General features: G+C 45.5%; 1 protein-coding gene across 1 annotated transcript in view; it reads right to left on the reverse strand.

Annotated features, from left to right (window-relative positions):
* Positions 1–287: 287 nt before the first annotated feature.
* LOC145404753 (protein sax-3-like) overlaps positions 288–25014 on the reverse strand; it is a 99129-nt gene continuing 74402 nt past the window's right edge. Inside the window, 8 exon segments of the mRNA XM_080276300.1 lie at positions 288–595; positions 598–637; positions 987–1930; positions 2395–2590; positions 3083–3372; positions 3654–3929; positions 4271–4401; positions 5459–5612. Coding sequence (XP_080132426.1) covers positions 288–595; positions 598–637; positions 987–1930; positions 2395–2590; positions 3083–3372; positions 3654–3929; positions 4271–4401; positions 5459–5612 — 2339 coding nt within the window.

Genomic DNA, 25014 nt, shown 5'->3' on the forward strand with positions numbered 1-25014 from the left:
AGAATGGCAGTATTTGCTACCCCAAGCTCATATGGACATGAATCCGATGTACTGAAGGCTGAAGCTGCTCTTTTACTGCAGTTCACCATCCTCCTTTCAAGGGCTAGGGAGATAGCAGAGAGACGTTTGTAGAACCTGGCAGTGGAGCCGCTCAGTTATATCAGTGCCATTACATGAAGGCGTCCCTCTCCAGCACCAGTAATAAGAATGAAATATAAATAGGCTGCAGGAGTAAAGTACTTAAAATCATAAAATGACAGCTAAGACATGGCATCTATCCAAATCACTCACCCTTCCCCGAGTGCTGCTTCCCTTTCTTGTTCCTGCGATGGCGGTAGATATAGAACACAATCACAGCGAGGGCGGCAAAGAGCACTGCAGCCACGAGAGAAATACCCACAATGAGATACGTATTGCTGTCCAGGGATGACGATTCCGCGATGTCTAGAGGGTGTGAGGGGGTGATGTGGGGCAGGGTGAGGTTCAGTGGGGGTGAGGTTGGCCCCGGACCCCTGGCAGTGACTCCTCGGAGGGTGACGATGTAGGACGTGCCAGACATCAGCCCAGGAACCAGCGTCCATGTGTTGTTTACCGTCGTGTCCAACAGAATTTGACTCTGGTTTTGTAAGTTTGAAACCTATGGGAAGAGAATAACGTATTTTTGATGCTCCCAGCCAGAGAACGTCATTTGTATTTCATTTACTGCGTCTATGTGTTATTTATTTGTCATGTTCAGCAGGATTTGACTCTGGTTTTGTGAGATCGAAGCCTGAAGAAAGAGAATGATGTTTTAACCACTTGAATCTGATTATGTTATCGTCAGCTCACCCTTGCTACTTCCAGATGCTGAGGATGAAGCTATTTATTACGGCACAAGTAGGCTATAGGAATTTTATTAAGACTATAAGAAATGCCCCTCCCCCCGCCTCTCTCTCTCTCTCTCTCTCTCTCTTAACCTTTGCTACAGCTAAATTACACAGACTCACCTGAATGTTATATCCGGTAATGCGGCCGTTGGAGTAGTGTGAGGGTATGGGGTCCCAGGTGATACGGACGGTGGAGGTGTTGACGTAGGAGTAGTGAAGTCCATGGGGGGGCACTGCTGGGGCCGCCTCTAATGTGGTGGCCCTCACTGCTGCCGTCGGTTGGCCCTCCACTGAACGATAGAACGGCACCACAAACACCTCATACCAAGTGGCGGGTCTTAGATTGCTAACGACGTGTGAGGTGGGTGGGGCTCCCTCTCCATGCAAAGTTACAGTCTCCACGCTCAGACCACCAGCAGGCCTCCCATGCTGAGTCTCCAGTGGCCTATAGCGGACGTACACACCCTCCAGCAGGTCCGCATCCATCAGAAGCTGCCAGGATACACGTAAGGAGGCAGCGGACGCAGGTTCCACACTCACCAGACGTACTGCTGGCTGCGACAACCGGGCTCTCAATTCGTGCAGTGGTGGCGCCCCTCCCGCTCCCTTAGCTCGTGTCTTAACAGTGTGAGTGACTGGTGACGGCCGCGACACGCCATGGGAGTTACGTGCACGAACCACGAACATGTACCTCGTTTCTGGCTGCAAATCCGTGACGGTTAAAGACACAGGTGTGGGTGTGTGGCCGGAGGTGACCGTCTGTTGAGTCGACGCTGTGGTCCATGGTCCACGAAGGTCTGGACTCCACATCTGCACACTGTAGCCTAGTAAGGACGACAAGCCTGGTCTGCCACGTCGCCAGCCTAAAGACACTGCTGTTGTGTTCACCCCCAGAACCGTCACCTGTTCAGGGGCCTCCGGCAGTGACCCTTCGTCGGGGATCTTGAAGAAGGCCACGTTAGGGTTGGTCGGTTTAGCCACCACCAAAGAGGCAGTCCAGGTTGTCTCCCCAGCCTCAGAAATGGCCGTGCAGGTGTAAACGTCCGTGTCTGACACTTTCAGTTCTGTGGATTGAAAAGGTGGGAAAAAAAGTAAGTTAATCAGTTGTATTATCACAAGAACTGTCACTGACGAAGTCTGGCATAATGCAGCTGGATGGGACAAGATTATCTTTAGAAACTATCTTCCTTGACACATAATCGTCATCATCATAACCATATTCCCCAGAAGATCAAATCGTCTTGCAGTTGCATGAATGAACAATAAAAGACGATATCATACAGTGGGGTTAAGAAACATAATTATAATCCCTTCGCCGAGATGTTTATCATACAAAAATAAAATATATCAAATGTCATCCCAAGGAAAGGACTAAAACTCACCTTTTATGCGCAGACTACTGAGTGGTGTGACGGTAGTGCATGCAACACCATTGATCGTATAGCCATAACAAAAACGAAACGCAAAAGACGTCATCTTACAACTAAAGAATGGAGTACGCCACCTAAACAGAGGGGCTGAAACTCACCCTTGATGCGCAGAGTGCCAAGTGGTGTGACGGTGATGCGGTCGTCGTGCTGGAGGGGTCGTCCTGCCCTGTGCCACACCACGGTGGGCTCTGGAGTGCCTCGCGCCTCACACGGCATCTCGCCCTCAGTGCCCAGGGGCAGGGTCTGGTTGGACGACCCCAGGGCGATGAGGGGTGGAGGCATGTCGGCTAGGTCCTGCAAGGGAAGTGTTCAGAGAAGGTCTTATTAAATTTTTATAGTGAATAAGTCGGCATAGCATCATTCTAACATCACTTTCACTTCATGTTACCTCCATATCATTTCAGACAACTTAGCAGAACACCCCAATATTTAGCACATAATTCCTTGTAACACTGAATGTTGAAAGCTTACAAAACTTTACTGCGTGCAAACAGCCTAATATACTGCGATGTAATTTCGTTCATATGAAAAGATGTTATGATTTTCTTTGTTAATTTGTAATACTGCATCTCGGTATGTTAAGCCGTGTACATGCAATAGTTATTTATCCCAGCAAGATTTTGTCGTCACCTGTATAAACCATATTACATATTCCTACCTGCCATACTTCCTCAGGTGATGGTAACACCCTCTACGACCTCCCAGACAATTAATAAAATCACCTGAAAGTAATAAAAATAAACCAATAAACTAGACCATACTAAATAAAGCATGTGTAAACGGTACCTGTACTTCCAAGTGAGCACGGGCGAGAGCAGACCCAGCCACTCCTACAGCAGAGCAGACATAGTAGCCCTGGTCTTCCCGCCGCACCCCCCGCACCGTCAGCGTATTATTGGCGTCCACGAACCATCTCCCGCCGCCCCAGGACTGCCCCGCCCCTACAACGTTGCCGGAGCCTTCGTGTGTCCAGTAGGTGGTGGGGGGAGGGGAGCCGGAGGTGGAGCACTCAAAGGACGCTGTGCCGTTGATGCCCACCCGTGCATCAAGAGGGGTGACGGTGATGAACGGACGTGCTGAAAGGAAAGTAAATTCTCTCTCTCACTCTCTCTCTCTCTCTCTCTCTCTCTCTCTCACACACACACACAACTAACGAGAAGGATCCACACTCACAAGGGACGTCAAGGGTGATATTGGAAGTGACGGATCCAACAGAACCATAAGCAAGTAGGGATGAGATATGGAAAATAAGAAAGGATAGACAGGTAAAGAGGGAGAAAGAAAAGGGATAAGAGACAGGGCAGATAACAGGCTATTTAGAAAGGAAAAAAACTGACGAGACTTGAGCGGCACTCACAATGGACGTTTAGGGTGATATTGGCAGCGACGGATCCAACTGGGTTTTCCGCCTGACAGGAGTAGACCCCCTGATCCTCCGGTGCAATGTGATGGATCCTTAACACCTGACTGCTCTCCTCCAAGGTCATCCTCCCCAGAGGCAGGTCCGAAGGGGGGCTCACGCGACGCCAGAAGACCTCAGGGGGCGGATCTCCCCCCACACGGCAAACCAGTTCCACGGTAGAGCCAGCAGCGCCAGTCACGGTGCCGGAGGAGGATACCAGGTGAGGCGATACTGATAACGTAAAGATAAAGGGTTAGAACTTACTTATAACAGGGAAAATGATGATGATGATGATGATGATGGTGATTATGATGATGATGATGATGATGGTGATTATAATGATGATGATGGTGGTGATTATAATGATGATGATGATGATGATGGTGATTATTATTATCATTATTATTATTATTATTATTATTATTACTAGTAGTAGTAGTATTAGTAAGTGAAGTGGGGTAAAGAGATACAGAGAACACCTGCAAATGGAGTCACAAAACAGAGTAGAAATTTTACTACTACTACTACTGAACACCTAGCCAAGTTGAAGTGAAAGGCGTCCACTGACTTACCCAATACGGTGAGTGTGGCAGGCGGTGTCTCCCTGTGGCCAAACACATTCCTGGCCCGACACACATACTGGCCCGAGTCTGACACCCTTACCCCGCTGATCACCAGGTTACCCCCGTCCACCACACGGTACCTGAAGAAAAAATATATCACCGTCATCATCATCAGTAACATCAGCAATATCATTATCACAACATCACCTTCACTATCAGCAGGCTGGCTCCATCCACTACACGGTACCTGAAGAAAAAAATCAACATCATCATCAATATCATCAACATATCAGTATCATCATCAAAACATCACCTTCACCATCCGCAAGTTGCCTCCGTCCGCCATTATCCTCTCCATCACCATCAACATCATCAGCATCACCTTTCCTATGAACGTCACCTTCTCCATCAATATCAACATCACTTTCACCTACACTTTTATCAGGTGATCTCTCTCCACCACACGGTACCTGCACAACCACACACAGACGCATACAAATCATCATCATCATCATCATCACTTTCACCAATGAACATCAACATCAACATTTTTTTCCCTGTTCATCGCACGGTATATCCGCTCTGATGGGGTCAATGCTGCTGAGAATAGTAACTTTGCTTCACTTGTACAGAATCCCTGGTGTATTCTTAGCGATTCTGAATTCACATTCACAAACACTTTCGATCCATCCCATGCCGTAACTAGAACACGGCGGTGCAGCTGCCTGGCCACATCGGTGCCACCACGTGAAGGCGCCCCTCTCCAGTAGGCTATCACATTAAGGTGAAGCGGGTAAAATATATCGCTAAGGAAGGGGTACACTTGCCTGCAAAAGTTCTGTTCCTCTTCCTTTCCATCAGCAGCTTTACCCAAACTAATATGATGTTTTGGTTTTCTGAGGGTCCGGAAAAGGAACAGAACTTTTGCAGGAGGCTGTACTATCACGATCACTTGTTTCTTTGCCCCCCTGGAGACAGGGAAGTGGAGGACAAGGCTGGAGAAAGGCCAGGGGAGCAGATATTGACGTCTCATCAGACAAACACACTCACATAAATACACACCGTACTGGACCGTCATTATCCATTAGTCTGCCCTAATCAACCTTGTCTTCAGCCTCCCTCTCGTCAGGGGGAACAGAAACTAGTGATCGTGATAGTACGCCTCCAACGCTGATGAAAATATGGTAAGTGACTGACCTGTGATGTGTGGCGGGGTCCAGTAGAACACCATCCTTGGCCCACGACACCACGGGCTCTGGGTTGCCTCGTGGGGGCAGACACTCCAGTAGCGCTGTCTCACCCTCGGCCACTCTCGTCGCTGATGGTTGGAGTCGGAAGTCGTCTCGAAGAACTGCCGTAAACATTGTAATAATAATAATAATAATAATAATAATAATGATTTCTTCAATTTCTTTACAAGGAAACAAACGCAAAAAAAAGAAAAAACTGCATAGCTTACACCAACACAAATAAAGACCTCCAATATACTACCTTCGTGTTTACAGCTGACAAGGAGGAAAAAACAGAAACACAAAAGGAAGACTGCACACTTAACAACAGCACCAGGAAAAATATATATAACAGTTTACAGCAGGGAGGTAAGGCCAGGGTGAAGTTGTGTGAGTGGTTCCCCAGTGTGCAGGTAACTCTGGGAGGTGTTGCACGTCACAGGTAATTGCTGCTGTCCCCCCACAATTAACCAAGTGACAATTCTCGTAATTAAGATGGAGGACCAGGTGCGTACGGGGTCTACACTTCTACTGCTTGGGGGTTTGCCTGAGTAAGTGATGATGATGATGATGATGATGATGATGATACTTTTTTACAGGCATTTATTATTATCATTATTATTATTATTGTTATTATTATAATTATTATTATTATTATTATTATTATTATTATTATTACCATTATTATTTAATATTATTATTATTACAGCTTTTGATACTAAGGCACTTCTACTGCTTTTGCACTGGCGCTATGGAATTTTGTGCTGCTGGTTAGACAATGCACTAAAAGACACTACCATAACCCCCCTTTCCTCTCTCTCTCTCTCTCTCTCTCTCATCCGGTCTTTGTGTGTGTGTGTGTGTGTGTGTGTGTGTGAGAGAGAGAGAGAGAGAGAGAGAGAGAGAGAGAGAGAGAGAGAGAGAGAGAGAGAGAGAGAGAGAGCAAATATAACCATTCCGTATACACTTTCTTACACGTCTACGCTTGCATGATAACAGGCAACTTCCTTTTCAATACCCGCTGGGAGATTAGAGAGTCACAAGGCATGGATCGTGACTGAGTAGTGTTATCTCAAAGCCAATCCCGACACAGCAAAATTCTACCGCGAGTTTTAGGAAGTGTTAATGAGAGGGTGGAAGAGGCAAGCGTTGGTAAGATAGTATCGCCAACAATGTCCTCTCCCTCTCCTCCCTCACTGCTATCTCTCCATCTCCTTTGAAAAATATTTTGTTGAGATCGAAGACTCGTTTTTGGGAATGTACCGTCGCCAGTACAAGTACTGTCACCTCCGTTTTTTCTTTTTTCCTATGGACTTTGGAAATTAATTTGGAGAGTCAACAGCAGACACTAATGACAATGATCTGAGGCCAAATAATATTATAACTGTCGGATGCTGCAAATGCTAGAGGCTTGTTGTCAATGTCCATGCACAGACAAGCAGGGGAAGTGACAGGATTTTTGCTCCCAACTGTGCGTGAGGCGATGGGGAGTGGCGTCAGGTAGGCTACACTCCCGCCGCGAATTTACGGCTCATGCAGTGACCAGATTTGGGCTGAGAGGGAGGTGCGGCGGTGTACAGGCAAATACTAAAGTCCAATCGCTTCTCTTGCCACCATTTCATCGCTGGATTCATTGCCGTTTAATAAGACGCACTGGACTGAGATGCATATTATCAGTCATCTGTGGGTGATGATACGCACCTTCCTCCACTACATTTCATTCATGCATCTATCAATTCAGCAATGGGGAAATGAGCAGACGGTATTACAACCCCTACGGCAACACCACGCTACACAACACAGTCCTTTTTCAGTCTGCTAGTCAAGGATAAAACACAATAAACTTAACCCTATCTTCGTGCTAGGTATCGCCATCTTGTCCTCAGTTTTCACTTTAGCTTCATGCCGCTACTGGTGCTTGTCTTAAGAAAAGTTAAATGTTTCGTTAGACTTTAGCCTCAATACCAGGAGATTATTCCTTCTCAGGCCCCACAGTGTGTCCAAGCAACGCGCAAGCACAGCACAGCACAGCACAGCACAGCACAGCACATGACATCAAAACCATGACGTTATCACCATTCGGGACATCACCAGGAATCACTGTTGCAGTATTCGCGGCAGGTAGCGTTGAGCAGCGAAGCCCCAGGTTGCAAGGTCCGTTGTATAAAAGCCCTTCCATGCAATAAGCGAGCACCTTCAAACACGCTACTCATCAATTACGAAGCACAGTGACGAAACACGCTATAAACAGTGGGGCAGAAGCAGGGACATAAACATCATCACGTGTGGGATCATTTTTCAAGCGATCTCCATTACTAGACTCCACACCACACGTGCCCTTGATCGTGTGGAGAGCCCTTTAGGTGTGGTTGTTTACGTTCATCAGATTATACACTAATCATCTGGAACATGAGTGTGTGGCGTGGTAGTCGCGTGGAAGGCATAATTAGACCCAACCGCCCTAATCACCTGTGCTCGTTAACTCCATCATTTCTTCTACCAAGGGCGGCCCCATCGTTGTCTTCCATCCTTCAATACGATGATCTCTCTTTCTCTCTCCCCCCCTCTGTGTGTGTGTGTGTGTGTGTGTGTGTGTGTGTGTGTGTGTGTGTGTGTGTGTTTTACTACTTACAAACACCTATTTCAGTTTAGAGAATTTTTGCACCGAAGAGGTCAGATACAACCTACTTTAACCCCTTCACTACTAGGATGGCGCTGGAGAGGGATGCCTTCACGTGGTGGCACTGATATAACTGGGCGACTCCACTGTCTGGTGATACAAATATCCCTTAACTACTTCCCTATCCCCTGAATGGAGGATGGTGGACTGCAGATGGGCAATTTAAACCTGTAATCCACTGGGTCCACAATTAAGATGAACCTTGGACTACTACTGCTACTACTACTATTACTACTACTACTACTACTACTACTACTAATACCATTGCATCACCTCCACCCATTTGGGAATTATATTGTGAAGATTACAACCAACTTTCATAATACAGTTTCACCATTACTACTACTCCTACTGCTACCTCTACCACCACCACCACCATCACCAGCACTACTACTACTACTACTACCACCACCATCACCGCCACCACCACTCAGGCGATCTCCTACGCTGAATAAAAACCTAAAAAGCAAGAACAGAACCAAAAATGAACCAGACCGAAGAACATAACGACTTGTGCGCCTTAACAGCCTCATTTCTTCCTCCACTTTGTTAGGTCGCCCACATCATTGTCTTAAAGGTGCACTGGTCTGTCTTGTTGCACGATGCTCGCCTTGCAACATAAGGAACTGGGATTTGCAACGTCGATCTTGTAACATGTGGAATTAGGATCTTGCCTCTCAGTACTCCTTGCCGTATTCGTTTCATTCTTGCTATTGACTGACGGTTTTCTTGATGTAGGTACAACACACACACACACACACACACACACACACACACACACACACACACACACACACACACACACACACACACACTGAAATAAACTAAGTGCCACCCCCTTCTATTACCGGCAGACCATTGTTGTGGCACTTTCTATAATTTACCTGCATAAACAAAGCCTGTAAGAGAGGTGGCCCCTTCACATAAACAGACTCTCTCTCTCTCTCTCTCTCTCTCTTTCTTTCTCTCTCTCTCTCTCTCTCTCTCTCTCTCTCTCTCTTTCTCTCTCTCTCTCTCTCTTTTACAGCCCAAAGCCAGACGATTTTATTCAGTGTTGGACAAATGACTTTACTCACCAATGATAAGTTTCACGAGGTCTGAGAATCCATTAGAGCATGACCCAGTATTCTCGTCAATTAAGGAAGCTACCAAACACCTTTTCCTAAGCGATTTATCCTGTTTATTACACCTTATTGTCCTCTTCTGCGTTATATAAATCCTCCCAGTATGGCCACACGCTGCACTGATAAGGTACAAAAGGATGTCAACCACCCATATCCAAAAAACAATCGATAAGGAAGAGGTATTAGGGAGCTTTCTTACCAGAGGAGAAAAGAGGCGTGGTGTGAGTGTTAAAAGAATCGCAACAACTTGGGTCTTTCCCCTTCCTGACACCAAATAGAGACAAACATAACCAGCTCTGTAAATCCTTCTAAAAACCTCAACCGAGCATGAGTGTTAAAAGAATCGCAGCTTGAATCTTTCCGTCCGTGGCACCAAATAAAGCCAAATATAACCAGATCTATATTTCCCTCTAAAAACTCCAGCCGCGTCCCGTGCCTCATTCTTCCTCTCCACTTTGCCTCATCCCACACAGCGCCCCCAGGGAACCCATAAACAAACATACACGTCGTTAGTATCCCGCCAGCAGGAGAGGCGCAGCGGGGAAGTGATTACGCTTGGCTGGAGAATGAACTGCTCCCAGGGGCTGAGAAAACCTATACATACATACATACAAACAAACATACATACATACATACTCGTACATATATACATACAATCATACAAACAGACGGACAGACAGACAGACACATCCATAGATAATACAGAACAGCAGATGGATAAAGACAGAGAGAGAGAGAGAGAGAGAGAGAGAGAGAGAGAGAGAGGCGGAACCCAGCTATTCCCGTCCATAATCACCCCTGGTTAATGACTACGAAGCTCTCCTCACCTGCGTCGCGCAGGTAATAATAGGGAGAAAAACAAGAGTGCCCGACACGCCCATATATAGAGTCGACTTTTGTTATTAATAGCCGTCCTTAACCAACTGTGTGTGTGTGTGTGTGTGTGTGTGTGTGTGTGTGTGTGTGTGTGTGTGTGTGTGTGTGTGTGTGTGTGTGTGTGTGTGTGTGTGTGTGTGTGTGTGTGTGTGTTTCTCTTTCTCTAGGGACTCAGGGAAAGTGTGTATTTGGCTCACAACACCTTCACTCTGGCGTAAAAACAAGACTACACTGACGCATAAGAAAAAAACACAAGCACCAGCACGAACCAAACTAAAGAAATTCAAAAACTTTAACTTGAACAGAATTAAAGAAACGTTAAGGAATGGAGGAAGCTTGAAGTCAACCAAGTCGAGGCGTGGTATAGGAAGAAACTAAATGCTTGCTGTGAGAAGCACTGCTAAGAAAGGATGAACAACAGGAAAGACAATCAAAATAACACAGGAATTTTAACTTGATCACGTGTCAGCACAGGAATGAAATATTATCCACATACTGATTACAAGCATTGCATCACAAGTAAAGTAAGCCTTGAGAGGAACGAACAGGGGTATGGCATGAGGTGATGACCGTCTCACAGTCGATATTACAGATGAAGTAATTTTGCCATGTCCAATAAAATCACTCCTACTATGGATGCAAATCAGCGAAGAGAACAAGCTGGATTTCGCAGTGGTTACTCTGTTCTCGGATTTCATGGTTACTCAACAACAATCCATATTCGTGTTATTAATCAGGCAACTGAGAAAACTTCAGAATAAACGAAACATTTTTGGTCGGTATATAACAGGAGAAATCAAAAATAATTCTGGTGAAACGGCTGTAGGGATGAGAGCGATGCGAGGACCTGTGCAGAAGAAACTTGAGTTAAGTTCTACAAACTGTTTCAAGAGACAAGACTGCAGCCATGACACTCCATATGGACAGCCAGAAAATATCAACAAACAGGGGTGTTGGACAGGGAGACAAAATTTCACCCAAGTCATATTTTGAGAACCTAGATGCTTTCATAAATTTAGACTAGGATGATGATGATGATGATAATGATGATGGAAGAGGAATTAAAATAAAAAGTCATTTTGCTGTACCAGTAAATGGAGATTGAGCCTATCACCTTCAGTAACAGTCACCTTGCCTAAGTTATTAAATCGTTTGGTACTTGTAGTAGTAGTAGTAGTAGTAGTTGTAGTAGTAGTAGTAGTAGTAGTAGTAATATAGTAGTAGTAGTAGTTGTAATCCATTTATAGACTTCATCATATTGCAATGGTTAATGGAGACTGTATCTAATATCCTCATTACCAGACATCCTTCCATCTGACTTAATTATCAATAACCATATAATCAGTGCCATAATAAGGGTGTATCTTCAGTAATTAAATTCAGTGGATGGCAGGCCTTAATGGTCCTCTGCCTTATTAAGTGATATTACTGCCAGTCCCTTAATTACTCCATGTCTCTCCTTTTCTAAGATTTATTAATGTCCTTCAGTTGTATTATAAAGCTACATTTAGTGAGTGGACGGTAAGGCTCAATGGTTCCCTGTGTGTGTGTGTGTGTAATTAATTCCATAATCAAGGTGTGTCTTCAGTAACTGAGTGGATGGCAAGGCTCACTGGTTGTCTGGCTTATTAATATTAAGTAGTACCATTGGAATCACACACACACACACACACACACACACACACACACACACACACACACACACACACACACACACACACACACACACACACACACACACACACACACCACTAAGCTAACGAGTCATAGTCTAGACGGCCGACAAGGCTTCGTAACACCCCTAAACTAGCGATTTATTTTGCATATTACCCCTTAACATTCCCTTATGCGCCATTTACATCCATTTAACATCAACGTATTCTCCATCAGTAACATACAAGAGGATACTGAGGCGTAATGTACAAAATAAATCGCTTAGGAAGGTGCGTTAGGGATCACCAAAGGCACTTACAATAACAGTCCAATATTCACTGGGAACCGTTGCCTGTGAATCATGAATCAATTAAGGGAATGATAATAGAGAGGTGATTTACTGCAATGAGGTGGCTATTAAGACTTGAAGCTCCACCTTAGTCTTCTCAGCTTAATTATTTCTTCTTTACCTACGGGTTTTTAGAGTATTTTTTCATTTGACGGCACTGGGTCACTCTCATGGCTAAACTACCAAGTTGTGGTTGCATGAAATTCGATAAGCCTTTTGTTATGAGGCAGGAATGAGTCTCCTTGGTTACTAATTGAACCAGCCCTCCGTCTGACACACCTGGCCATCACCTGAGCTGCAAGGGGTTAGGGATCCTTGTCAGGTTAGAGTAAACGCTGTAATAAGCCGCTGGATTGCAAGGCTTAATAACGATCCCCACTACCCACTGAAGTACCAAGACGTCTTTATAAATTCATTCTTTCTACCTCCAGGCAAATGCATTCAAGTCGGGAAAGAACTCTCATATACAGAAGGCTTTATTGAGAGGGATTAATGAGCTAATATAAAGTTTTAGATAATAATGAGGTACTATAAAGCTAATGTAGCCATCAAGATCCAAGGCTACCCTGGAATTCAACAGGCCTTAGTTTTGTGTGAGGTACAACTAAGTCTCCTTGGTTGCTAATCAAATCAACCGCCCAATCAGACAACATCTGGCCATGAACTGAGCTAAAACGGGTTAGGGATCTTGGTCAGGTTAGAGTAAATCTGGGAGCGCCCACCATCCACTCACTGGATGTAGTCCTGTCTTCATGTGACTACACTGACTGACAAGCCTAATGGTTTCCTGCAACCTAGGAAACCATTTACAATGCTGGGTGGTAACCATATAACCAAATAACGGGGTAATGTGGACCAAACTAAGGTACTCCTGTTAACTGGGTGAAGACAAAAATGCAGCGTCCTTCCAGGAACCAAACCTCCCCATTCTTCCTCGCGCCTCGCTGTGGCAAAGCGTCATCTGCCGCAAGGGAAGGCGTGATGGCCCTGCAAGGTTGACTGCTTGCCTGCGGTTGATAGGTCTGCTCGGTCAGAAAGACCGGGGATCTTCTACTACTACTACCACTACTACTCCCTGGAAGGAGGATGGCTTGGGCAACCCGCAGGCCGCTCCCTCTTAATTACCACTCTCTGGTGGTGTATCTAAAAGCAATACTCGTTACCTACCTATATACGGGCTCAATAACCAGTATCGGTGTGTGTGTGTGTGTGTGTGTGTGTGTGTGTGTGTGTGTGTGTGTGTGTGTGTGTGTGTGTGTGTGTGTGTGTGTGTGTGTGTGTGTGTGTGTGTGTGTGTGTGTGTGTGTGTGTGTGTGTGTGTGTGTGTGTGTGTGTGTGTGTGTGTGTGTGTGTGTGTGTGTGTGTGTGTGTGTGTGTGTGTGTGTGTGTGTGTGTGTGTGTGTTTTCTCAGCGTCTCTAACAATTACTAAACAAAGGAACGCCTACGGATGTAAAAAAGACAATGAACGTCGATATCCAGCACTGCCTCAGGGGTGAGTGAAGCAAAGATGTTACAGTACACAGAGATGGGACTTCAACCGCTGCTCTGTACGCCTGTCAACCTCTGAACTAACCATTACAACACACTGAGGAGAAGACACGTCCTTTGGTCTACCTGGTTAATTGTTCTGAGGAAAAAGTATGTACACGGGTCATCTGTCTAGTTCCTGGTCCCTACACTCTTGAACGGACAAAAACAGACTGGATGGTGGATAGACTGACATTGTAATAGACTAAACTTTGACAACACAAGCCAATAATGTTATCAAGAGAAGATGACGAGATTAAGTGTACCAATTCTCAGTACTGAACGTGCTTGGAATATATGCCTGAAAAATCATTAGGGCAATCAGTAGTAAATCTTTCTACTGTGTGGACTGAAATGCGGTGGTAGTAACTGTGGCCCCAGGTTGATCTGCAACGTGAACCCGGTGGACTGCAGGCTGGAGTCGCTCTCATCCTACAGTCCCCCATCCTTCTTTTGTGGGATAGGGGAGGAGCTGAGGGACTCTTTTATAACCCGACAGTGGAGCCGCACAGCTAAACCGGTGCCACCACGTGCAGGCGTTCCCCCTCCGCCAATACTGTCGTGAAAATACTTAAGCAACAAATGAGTTTCGCCCTTAAATTAATCAACTATATCCTGGTGACGTCTTGTTTAGTTTATTTATCAATTTCAGGTCGGCCCTCTTGTACTGCAGGGGCTTATTAATGCCACATCTATCCCTTCCAATTCGAAAAACAATCTACCTGAATCTGAATAAAACCGTCTGAAGAAAAAAAAATCTGGAGTGATATTGGTACACGTGGCCAGGATAAGACTACCATGTTGCTCCTTACTGACTCACACATCCTGCCCCTCTCCCCAACTTCCCGACCTCCATCCCTCCGACTCCCCTCCCGCGTCACTTCCCTCGCCTTCGTGGGGGTAGGAGAGAGTCCCTTGGTGTTCGTTAGAGCGCTCAACCAGATTCTTGTTAATATCAGAATTTTTCAGTTTAGGAGACCAAATAAGTGGTGATGGGGTTAAAGATGGCTATATCAGGCCCTTCCAACCCTTCCTAGATGTAAAAGTATCTCTCAAATTAAACAAAATCGTCTGGTGATAGCAAAAACGAAACGGAAATTACGTCCTGTTGGTTGAATGGATTAACTAACTCCTCCCGGGCAGACTCTATTAACCTTTACTGCACCATGTTAACCACGCTTCCTGCTGACCACCCGATGCACACACACACACACACACACACACACACACACACACAATCTCTTTCTCTCTCTCTCTCTCTCTCTCTCTCTCTCTCCGTGGGCCAACCATAACAACAACACACTTACAACTTCAGCATAGGCATACACAACACACAGACACTACGGTGAGATAAAAATATAATCAGTTTTAAGTCCAGGAAGGCATACTCTTTTCACTTTAACTTGGCCTAAATTACCATATCTCCTTCCTGTATTCTAAGTCGTAACAACAGATTAACACTAGAATATGGTGCAATACTCTTTTCACGGCAACTTGGTTTAAAATTACCATCTGCCTAACTTCAATTGTGAGTTGCATAAAACGACCAAGCCTAAAACATGATGCTAGTCACGATGAAGTACTATGGAAAGAATGTAGTCCTGGCATTATCTTTTTCTGACACTGAGGTACGTTAAATAAGCACCTAGAGGACGAAAATTCTGCGCCAAGGTAAGGTGAAAGATCTTTAGTAAGTGTAATGAGGATTCGCCATTATCCTCTGACACAGTAACTTCTTGATTTTTCTAATATATGGAAGCGCAAGGAGACTGATGACCTCTACATATTCTAATCATCATCATCATCATCATCATCATCCCGAACTCTTTCTCCATCATCATCATCATCATCATCATCATTATCACCATCATCATCCCGACCTCTTTCTCCACCATCATCATCATCCCGACCTCTTTCTCCCTCATCATCATCATCATCCCGACCTCCTTCTCCTTCATCATCATCATCATCATCATCATCATGACCTTTTTCTCCCACCTAAGGAATAGCTGACGATTCTAAAACTTAAAACAAATAAATAACACAAGATATGAGAATTCCCAGTCTTTCTTCCAGCCCTGTTATTCGCTCGCCTTGTGGACCATTCACCCATGTTGACGGTAATGCAGGAAGGAAAGTTAAATCAATTCCCCAGCAGTTTGGATGTGTTGTTGCGTGTGTATGATGGTGTGGGGAGAGGGGAAGGGAGTAGGGGAGGAAAGACGGGGACAGGGAGGGAGAAGACAGGTAGAGAGGGGGAGACAAGACGGAAAAAAAGAGGGGAGGGGTCCATGAAGGGGTGAGAGAAGGGAGGAAAGGGAGGCATGTGGAGAGGAAAATAGAGGTATATGACGCGCACACACAGACACAGACAGACACAGACACACACACACACACACACACACACACACACACACACACACACACACACACACACACACACACACAGATCACAGTTACAAAAAAAAAATTGTCATCCACCCACTGGCAGGAAGAGAGGCTAAGGAAATGAAGAGGCAGCGGGGGAGGGGGAGGGAGGCAAAGAGGGTGAGACCGAGGAAGAGTGTGGCAGCGAGGGCGATAGGGTGAGGCAAAAATTAAGGGTGAGGCAAGGATAGAGGGAGGGGCAGGGAGAGAAGGTAAGGCAGGGAGAGAGGGTGAGGCAAAGAACGGGTGGGGGGAAGTGAGGCAGGGAGAGAGGATGCAGAAAGAGGGTGAGACAGAGACATGGTGGGGCAGAGTGAGTGGGGCAGGGAGGAAGAAATGGGCAGAGAAAGAGGGTGGGATAGGGAGAGAGGGTGTAACAAGGAGAGAGAAGGAGAATGCAAAAAGAGAGGGTGAGGCAAACTGAGAGAAAAAGAAAGGGTGGGGTAGACAGAAGGGGAGAAAGAGAGGGTGAGGCAAGGGGTGGCTTGGTGTGATGAGTAAGCCAGGCATGTAAGTAGTGGCGGCAGGAGTGAGGTTGCAGGAGGTTTTTGTGGTAGGAGTGAGTCACAGGACCGAGGCAGGTTTCGTGGGGAGGGGGGGTGAGGCAGGGGTGTGGGTGGAGGGGTGAGGCAGGAGAGGGAGTGGCAGGGTGAGACAGGGGTGTGGTGGAAAGGTGAGGCAGGTTTGATGGAGGAGTAAGGAAGGGGTGTGAGCGGATGAGTGAGGCAGAGGTTTAGGTACAGAGTCGTGGCAGGGATGTGAAGGAGGGGTGTGGCAGGGACGTTAAGTGCAGGGGTGAGACTAGGGTGTGGGAGGAAGGGTGAGGCAGGGGAGGGAGTACAGAGGGAGAAGTAGCAGTGAGATTTGTACCATCAACTATTAAAAGCGAAAAAAACAGTAACATACACTTCTTTAGTACCCCACTGTGGTGTAGGGTACAGGAGTAGGCTATGGAAGTCGCGATCGTTTTTACATTTCACTCTTCTTACTGCCAAACCTTTATTCAGCTTTGGCAAGATGTCGTTTCTACGTATCATTCTCGCTATCGTCAGACACCTTTACTTAGCTTAGAAAAGAGCTCTGGTAAAAGGCTCTGGTGCTTGACGTTAAGAGAGCCAGGTCAAATGAGTGGACTTGACACGCTATTAAAAGTAACTGGGGTGAAAATTGCTAATGAAAGGGACGAAAATGACGAATAAAGTAGTGAAGAAAAGGAGTGAGCTATTAACACCTTCACAACATTTAACCTGAATAAAATAAGAGCAGGTAAGAGTAGTAACAAAGCAGTAGATCGTACAATCCCACGCTGCCTCCACCGCAATAGGAGTAAGCAAGAGAATCGAAATACACAGGGTTCACAGGGGGTTAGGAGGAAAGTAAGACACAAGACAGAGGCGGTGAAACAGACGAGAGCAGTAGCAGAAGACAGTGAGAAAGGTAAAACAGTCATGCGGAGATCTGGAGGAGGATACGGACGGTGAAACAGACAGTAGTTGTAGTAGACAGTGGCATGGTGTAGTTTAGGAGGGTAGGGTTGATACAAGGCATAGACGGTGAAACACAAGACAGTGGATGTAGACAGTGGCATGGTGTAGGCAAAGTTGACTAGAGTACAGCTCCACACACACACACACACACACACACACACACACACACACACACACACACACACACCATAATCAATTCGCCTGGCGCCACCACCACCACCACAGGCGAGGTGGAAGTTACTTTTTTTCCCTCTCTGTGTCTTCGGCGCTTTATTTTTGCCTTTACTATGCTTTTTTGTGATTTTCTGGTGAGATCTGTGCCTTTGTTTTTTTTCCCTATGTTCTTCCTTTTTTTTATTTTTAAGTTTGTTTCTGTTGTTTTGGAAAAGGTGTTAGAGAAATGCCTCAACCAACGGGACGAGAATATGCTCCATCATCACTGACGTTACTTGATTACATTCTTGCTATTCCCAGACAATATTGCCAAGCCTAAGACAGGACCCCTAATACTGAACGAGGTAATGAAGGCTAGATCTAACCCCACTTGTTCGAAATTCTCTCCTGTTACATAAAATCGTCTGTGGGTTGCTAGAAAGACAACAAAATCAGTCACTGTCCTGAAGTAGTCAACGCCTTCACTGTGAGGACGTCACTCTATATTATTCGTGTGACTTCTAAATAATTTTACTCACTTGAAAGGGTTAGAGATACGGTACCCTTATTTAACCCCAACACTATACTCTTTAACTCGTCCTAAAACTATCGTCTCTCCATCATCAATGCTGAGTTGTAACAATAGACAAACACTAGAATATGATGCTAATCACGAAGCATTGCTGTGCAAAAGTTGTAGAGCCATACCATTGTCTTATTCTGTCACTGAACTACGTGAAATAAGCTCAGCAAATGGACGAAAATCTTGGCCAAGCCAAAATGAATGAACTATATTAGAGGTTCTTTTCACACTGAATAATATCATGTGGCAGCTTGTTTTAGATGAACAAAAAGTAATCGGGCAGAAAAAGCTTAATAAATTGCCTGTTACTTCCTCCTTACACTCATCCCCAGACACTCCCTTTCAACCAGTACAGCCATTCCTCTCTATAAATTACACTCGACTCTTCTCACATACTCACAAATGCCTTCCTACCCCATTACATCACTATGCTTTTCCAAGTATTCTTACATATTCAATTCCGTCTCCTTATTTTCCCCACCCTTCCTTTCCTTTCATTCCCAGACACACTATCAATCACTACACTCATTCTTATATGTATATTTCCCGATTCTTCTCAAATAGTCATAAATCTTTTCCTACTCCATATCTGCACTGTTCCTCTCTCCGTGTTCCTCTCTCCCCTACCTATTATTTCTAATTTCAATTCTCTTTCCATCTCTCCACCCTGGCTCTCCTCACACTCCCCATCCTTCACATATTTCACTCAACTTTTCTTACATTCTCACAAATCCCTTCACACTCCATATCTGCACTGTTTCTCTCCACGTGTTGCTCTCTTTCCCCTCAACATTATCTCTCATTTCAATTCTATTTCTCTTTCTCCACCCTGCCTCTCCTCTCACGCGCCTCCTCTCTCATATCTTGTTTCCCTCCACTCACACACGCACATATTTTCATCACTCTCAGGACAAGATTTTCCTCTGCGTTTCCCTCACTCTGCATCATATTCCTGTCATTCTCTAGAGCTCTTATCACTGTTGCAGGAGCGGCTACCACTTTACAGAATGGTTTATTACTCACTGTGTTATTTTCGAACTTCTTGCTTTTCTGCCTTAAAATGAAAATAAGGGTTAGCCTGTAAGAAGGAGCTCCAGTCGAAACTCACGTGGCAATATCTTGTGTGTGTTGCGGGGTCGGCTCAGTCTGCTGGTGTGGGCGTGGTTGTGGCAGTGGGAGCAGGAAATGAATAAATGACACAGGGTTGATACTGATGAAACTGAGCCCGGTGGAGTGGACAGGAAGCGCTATATATGAACTACCCTGTATAAAAACTACCATTAAATGTAACGATTATATATACCAATAGTACTGACAGCAATATATCTGCTAAGTACGTGAGGTGCAATCGTTCATCTAATTACGTGATACTTATTCCATCAATAGTCATCAATGAAGGTGGGGTCTGCTTTCAGAGGAATCTTTGTTATTAGTTCTCCCCCCCCCTCTGTGTGTGTGTGTGTGTGTGTGTGTGTGTGTGTGTGTGTGTGTGTGTGTGTGTGTGTGTGTGTGTGTGTGTGTGTGTGTGTGTGTGTGTGTGTGTGTGTGTGTGTGTGTGTGTGTGTGTGTGTGTGTGTGTGTGTGTGTGTGTGTGTGTGTGTGTGTGTGTGTGTGTGTGTGTGTGTGCACCTTCACGTTTTTAAATCATACCCATCCCACCTATAACAGAGGGGACAGGAATAAGATGATGACCATGATGGAAACCAATCTAAAGGGATCTTTTTCACTTCTAACTCAGTAACTTTCAAACCTAATTTCTCGTCGCCCAGTCGCTTCATCTATAATGTCTTTCTGTCCTCATGACCACCCCTCTTCCTCCAGTCTGTCTCTCATCCTGCACTTCACTGTACTGTCTTCAATTTGGCTCAGATTTTCGTCCTTTTGTAGCTAATTTCACGTAGCTCAGTGGATGAAAAAGACAGTACTTAAGCTCTACATCCTTTCCCCAGCACCTCTCGACTAGCACCATATTCTACTGTTAATCTATTGCTACAAACTCAACATTTCAGGTGGAGAGTTGGCAATTGTAGGACAAATTAGAGGTAAATGGGTACACTTGATGATTCCCGTTACCTCACTAACCTATTTCTTTTGTGGCACTGAAGTCATCCTATCGTTTAATTTTTCTGCTACTGCTTTCCGAAAAAAAAAAAAAAAAAATCTAGCGAGGTATTTGATCATTCTACAAGCGAAGGAAAGTCACTGTACTGCATAAGACACATCCATACCTCACGCTGGCCTACCCCACTTCCTTATGGCTCAGTTACATCTTAAACTTATTCATATATTTATTTCCAACTCTGGACTGAAACTACTACTTATATAAACATTTCCTATACATAGCTCGTCCATTAGGAAGCTATGCCCCCACCATCTTCCCTGTACCTTGCTATGTGTTAGGACCCTGTTCCGACCACGGTGAGGCGCTGTCTAACACAGGAAGGCGGCTCCTTGCTTTTGGTCGATGGGTCTGCTCGGTCAGACAGAGCAGGGCACAGTAGTGAAACAACAGCAACCATGAACTAGACTACTCCGAAATCGTTGGAAGAAGTTAAATCCATTTCGGCCAAAACTACGCCTCAGGCCATTGATCACAAACCTGGCCATGATTATCACCCCAATTTCCAAACATGTCAATGGTACAAAATCAACAGCATTTCCCAGGTCCAATCTCTCAAACTCTCGCCACCCGTCCATTATTCAACCCATTCTCCTGAACCTTTACCGAAGCCTCCCCTCGGCCAGACTTCTCTTACTTTTCCCTAATTCAAGCACTTTCTCTAATTCACTCACTCCCCTCGACACTTTTATCTGGTAAGGAATGTCACGGCTTGGCCACTTGACAGGGATGGTTATTAGGTCGCTCGTGACGAACAACCTCCCCGCCCCTATCCCTCCACCCACCTCTCCGCCAGGTCGAGCTGTCAGACTTAGATTATATTTACCGCCGTTACAGAATAAACTTGGCCACTGGGGAGTTGATTTGGACAGGGTGAAGACTGGAAAAGGGCGGGATGAACAGTGGCTTGGCTTGTTAGTGAGGGAGATTGCTGCTGGGGAGAATGATAGCAATGATACTTTCTGAAACCCGGCCACTGAAGAGAGTAGACTTCGACAGGGAGAAGACTAGGGTAGAATGAGAGGTAGTTTAGTCTGTTAGTAAGGTAGAATGCAGCTCTGAGAATGACAATAATGATACACTCCAGCCAAAGGAAGAGGAAGTACTTGCCTTGGTATTTATTTCTCTCCTAGGCTGACCAAAATCGAGTGTTGGCCAAAATCGAAAATAAGAGACATTCTCAGGTTGGAAAGGTTAATGAATGCATTGTTACTGCTGGAAGTTTGTGTGTGTGTGTGTGTGTGTGTGTGTGTGTGTGTGTGTGTGTGTGTGTGTGTGTGTGTGTGTGTGTGTGTGTGTGTGTGTGTGTGTGTGTGTGTGTGTGTGTGTGTGTGTGTGTGTGTGTGTACTTTAAGCCCCTTCTATCTGAGCAGTCTTGCCTCAGCTGAATAAAGTTGTCTGACGTAAGCCAAGAAATGAAAAAAATATATATATCTTTGGCCAGAAAGAGTACTTATTTTAATACCAGAAGTCCAACTAATAAAAAACTATTACACAATAACTGAGTACTTTCCGATCAGCAAGTAGCAAAAAGTAACACATCCGAAAAATATTAAGCCCCGGGAAAAATGAATAGAAGGGTCAAATCTAAAGCCTTGCGCTGTATAAAAATATGTATAATAAGGATGTGTATAAGGGTAGATGAAGAAGCGTGAAGAATGATGAGGAACGGAGAAGGAGGAGAGTGTGCTAGAGTGTACTGAAGACTTACATCATAAAGTCTGCTTGTCGTATTGCCTACTCTCCTTACGTGGTTTTATCAAGTCTTCAGTTAGCCTTACCGTACAATTATTTCTTTGCAGGCGAACTTTTAAGCTCTGGAGGACGACCTGCCTTCTTCGTTAAACACAAATCAAGTGCATTCATAAAACTGAGGGATATCTGTATGCAAATTAACTTTTACAACTTCAACTGAAATACAAAACTGTCTTCTAATAAAAAAAAAATGCGACTTATCAATCAGGCAGCCACACTTCTCCGTCATTACCTCAAAATCTATTCGTTCATGTTATCTATTATTTATCATTTCCTTCTCTGCCATTATCTCAAAATCTACTCATTTATGCCATCTTTCATTTATCATTTCCTTTTCTGTCGATACCTCAAAATCTATTCGTTTGTGCTGTCTTTCATTTACCATTTCCTTCTCTGCCATTACCTCAAAATCTATTCGTTTATGCCATCTTTCATTTACCATTTCCTTCACCCCCAACACAAAGATAACAGACTACCATAGTGGCCGGCCAGAGACCCATTTCACCACACAGAGTCAGACCGGGGGAGCAGAGGGAGTAGATTTAGCCGGGGTGAGATAGAAACCATTAAGAGAGGACGAAGCGGAAAGGAGAGAATATTCTGTGGTCAGATAGTGGAGAATTACGATATACTGTGGTGCTGCAGAGGGGCACCTTCGTGTGGTGGCACTAATATAACCGGGTGGCACACTTTCGCTCTGTACACCACGTCTGCATTAAGAACTAAGTTTGATTTTTCGCAGGACGATTGTCATTTTCTTTTCTCTAACCTAACCTAACCTGTCCTAACCTAACCTAAAAAGTGAAGGATGTATTTAGGGGGGGTGAGGGAGGGGGGTCCTGAGAAGAATGTAGAAGGAGGAATGAAGGAATGGATAGAGAGGGTGAAGGAAGAGAGAAGGAAGAGAAGAAGAATGTAGGAGGGAGAATGAAGGAATGAAGGGAGGGGGAGGGTCCTGAGAAGAATATAGACGAGAGGGAGAGAGAACGGAGGAAGGGGGGAGGCTGAGAAAAATGCAGAAGGGAGAGTGAAGGGATGAATGAAGGGAGAGTCATGAGAAGAATGTACAAGGGGATATGAAAGGAGGATGGGAGGGGGAGAGGAAGGGAGGCGACCGGGAAGAATGGAGATGGCAGAGTAGAGGAAAGGATGAAAGGGGAGAGGTAGGGAAGGGGGGTGGGTCCTGAGAAGAATGTGGAAAGGAGAGTGAAGGAATGGATGAAGAATGAGAGAGAGAGAGCGGGGGTCCTCAAAAGAATGGAAAAGAGAGAGCAGAGGAATGGATGGCGGGGTGAGAGGGATGGACCTATCAGAGTGGAGTGCCTGTAGGGTCACCCACAGGTAAACATCTGCCCAGGTGGTCCAATCTCTTTCCTACCTGGCGGCTTTGTTGTGGGAATTTCTCCTCCACACCACACCTGCACTCCTGCACATGTATCTCACACCTCAAGCTTCTTTTATGCACAGGAATAAGGACCAAAAACTTACAATAGCTGTCCTAAGACTTGGATAGAAGGGAAGGGAGACGAGGATATGGGATGGAATGATGAGGCAGGGTGAGGCAGGGAGGCAGCAGGGTGAGGCAGAGAGGTAGGCAGAGTGAGGCACAGAGGCAGGCAGGGCGAAGCAGAGACAGATAAGCAGGGTATGGCAAGGACGCAGATAGGAAGGGTGAGACAGAGAGAAAGACAGACAGGGTGAGGCAGGCAAATAGGTAAACAAGCACGCAGGGTGAGACAGGAAGAAGAAGGTAGGGTGAGACAGGGAGACAGGCAGGCAGGGTGAGACAGGGATGAAGAAAAAGAGGAGGTACAAGCACAAGTGGGCAGGGTGAGGCAAGGAGTCACAGGGTGAAGTAAGGAGACAGGCAGGCAAGGGGAGGCAGAAATACAGGCAGCCATGGAAAAGCATGCAGGGAAACAGGGAGACAGGCAGGTAGGGTAAGGCAGGTTGATAAGCAGGCGGGATGAGGCAGGGAAACATGCAGGCAGGAGGAGGCAAGGAGAGGCAGATTACTACAGCGGCAGAGGCAGAGGTTCCGCCATCTAATTATTCTAATGAAGTACAATCAATACTCAATAATACTTAGAGCTCACACACGCTGCTCTGGCCTCCTCCTTTACTGCTTATTGTATCAAATACCTTATGCAAATTACAGCCAGGAACACAATTATACCTGCGCTTCCTACACCGGTTCTCAAAGTTAAGCCCTTCAGCTCCATGACGCATTTTGAGTCCTATTCTTGCTATCACCAAACGATTTTATTCTACTGCGGGAGGTCTTCTATTACAGGGGTCACTGCAATGTATATCTAACCATCTCATCTCGAAAAGTCTTCCATGAACTAAGTAAAATCGTATGGAAAAATCATCATCATCATCACAATCATCGCCAATATAATCATCATCATCATCGTCATCATCATCATCATCATCATCATCATCAGATGCATAGGCTAAAAATTATGGCTTTGTTATGAATGAAAACTGAATGAAGAATGTCGTTGTTCCTCCTCTTATTTCTGATTTCCCACCTTTCGTCTGCTCACCCCCTAAATTTCGCCTCCAACCTCCCTCCCCCTTCCTTCCAATTCCCCCCCTCCCCTTCCCTCCTCTCCTCACCTCTCACCTCCCCCCCCCCCACGCCCACCCCAGAGGGTCCTCATTCTCCGCTCAGGTCATCTGCATAACAAAAGGCTAACGTCCCTAGGTCCTTGCCGCCCCACACCTCACCACCACCCTTAACCTACATGCCACCACACCACCACCACCGCTCTCACCTAATATCCC

Source organism: Coenobita brevimanus, chromosome 7 (genome assembly GCF_032717465.1).
Source record: "Coenobita brevimanus isolate Jiangsu-jjx chromosome 7, ASM3271746v2, whole genome shotgun sequence".
NCBI classification, from domain to species: Eukaryota; Metazoa; Arthropoda; class Malacostraca; order Decapoda; family Coenobitidae; genus Coenobita; species Coenobita brevimanus.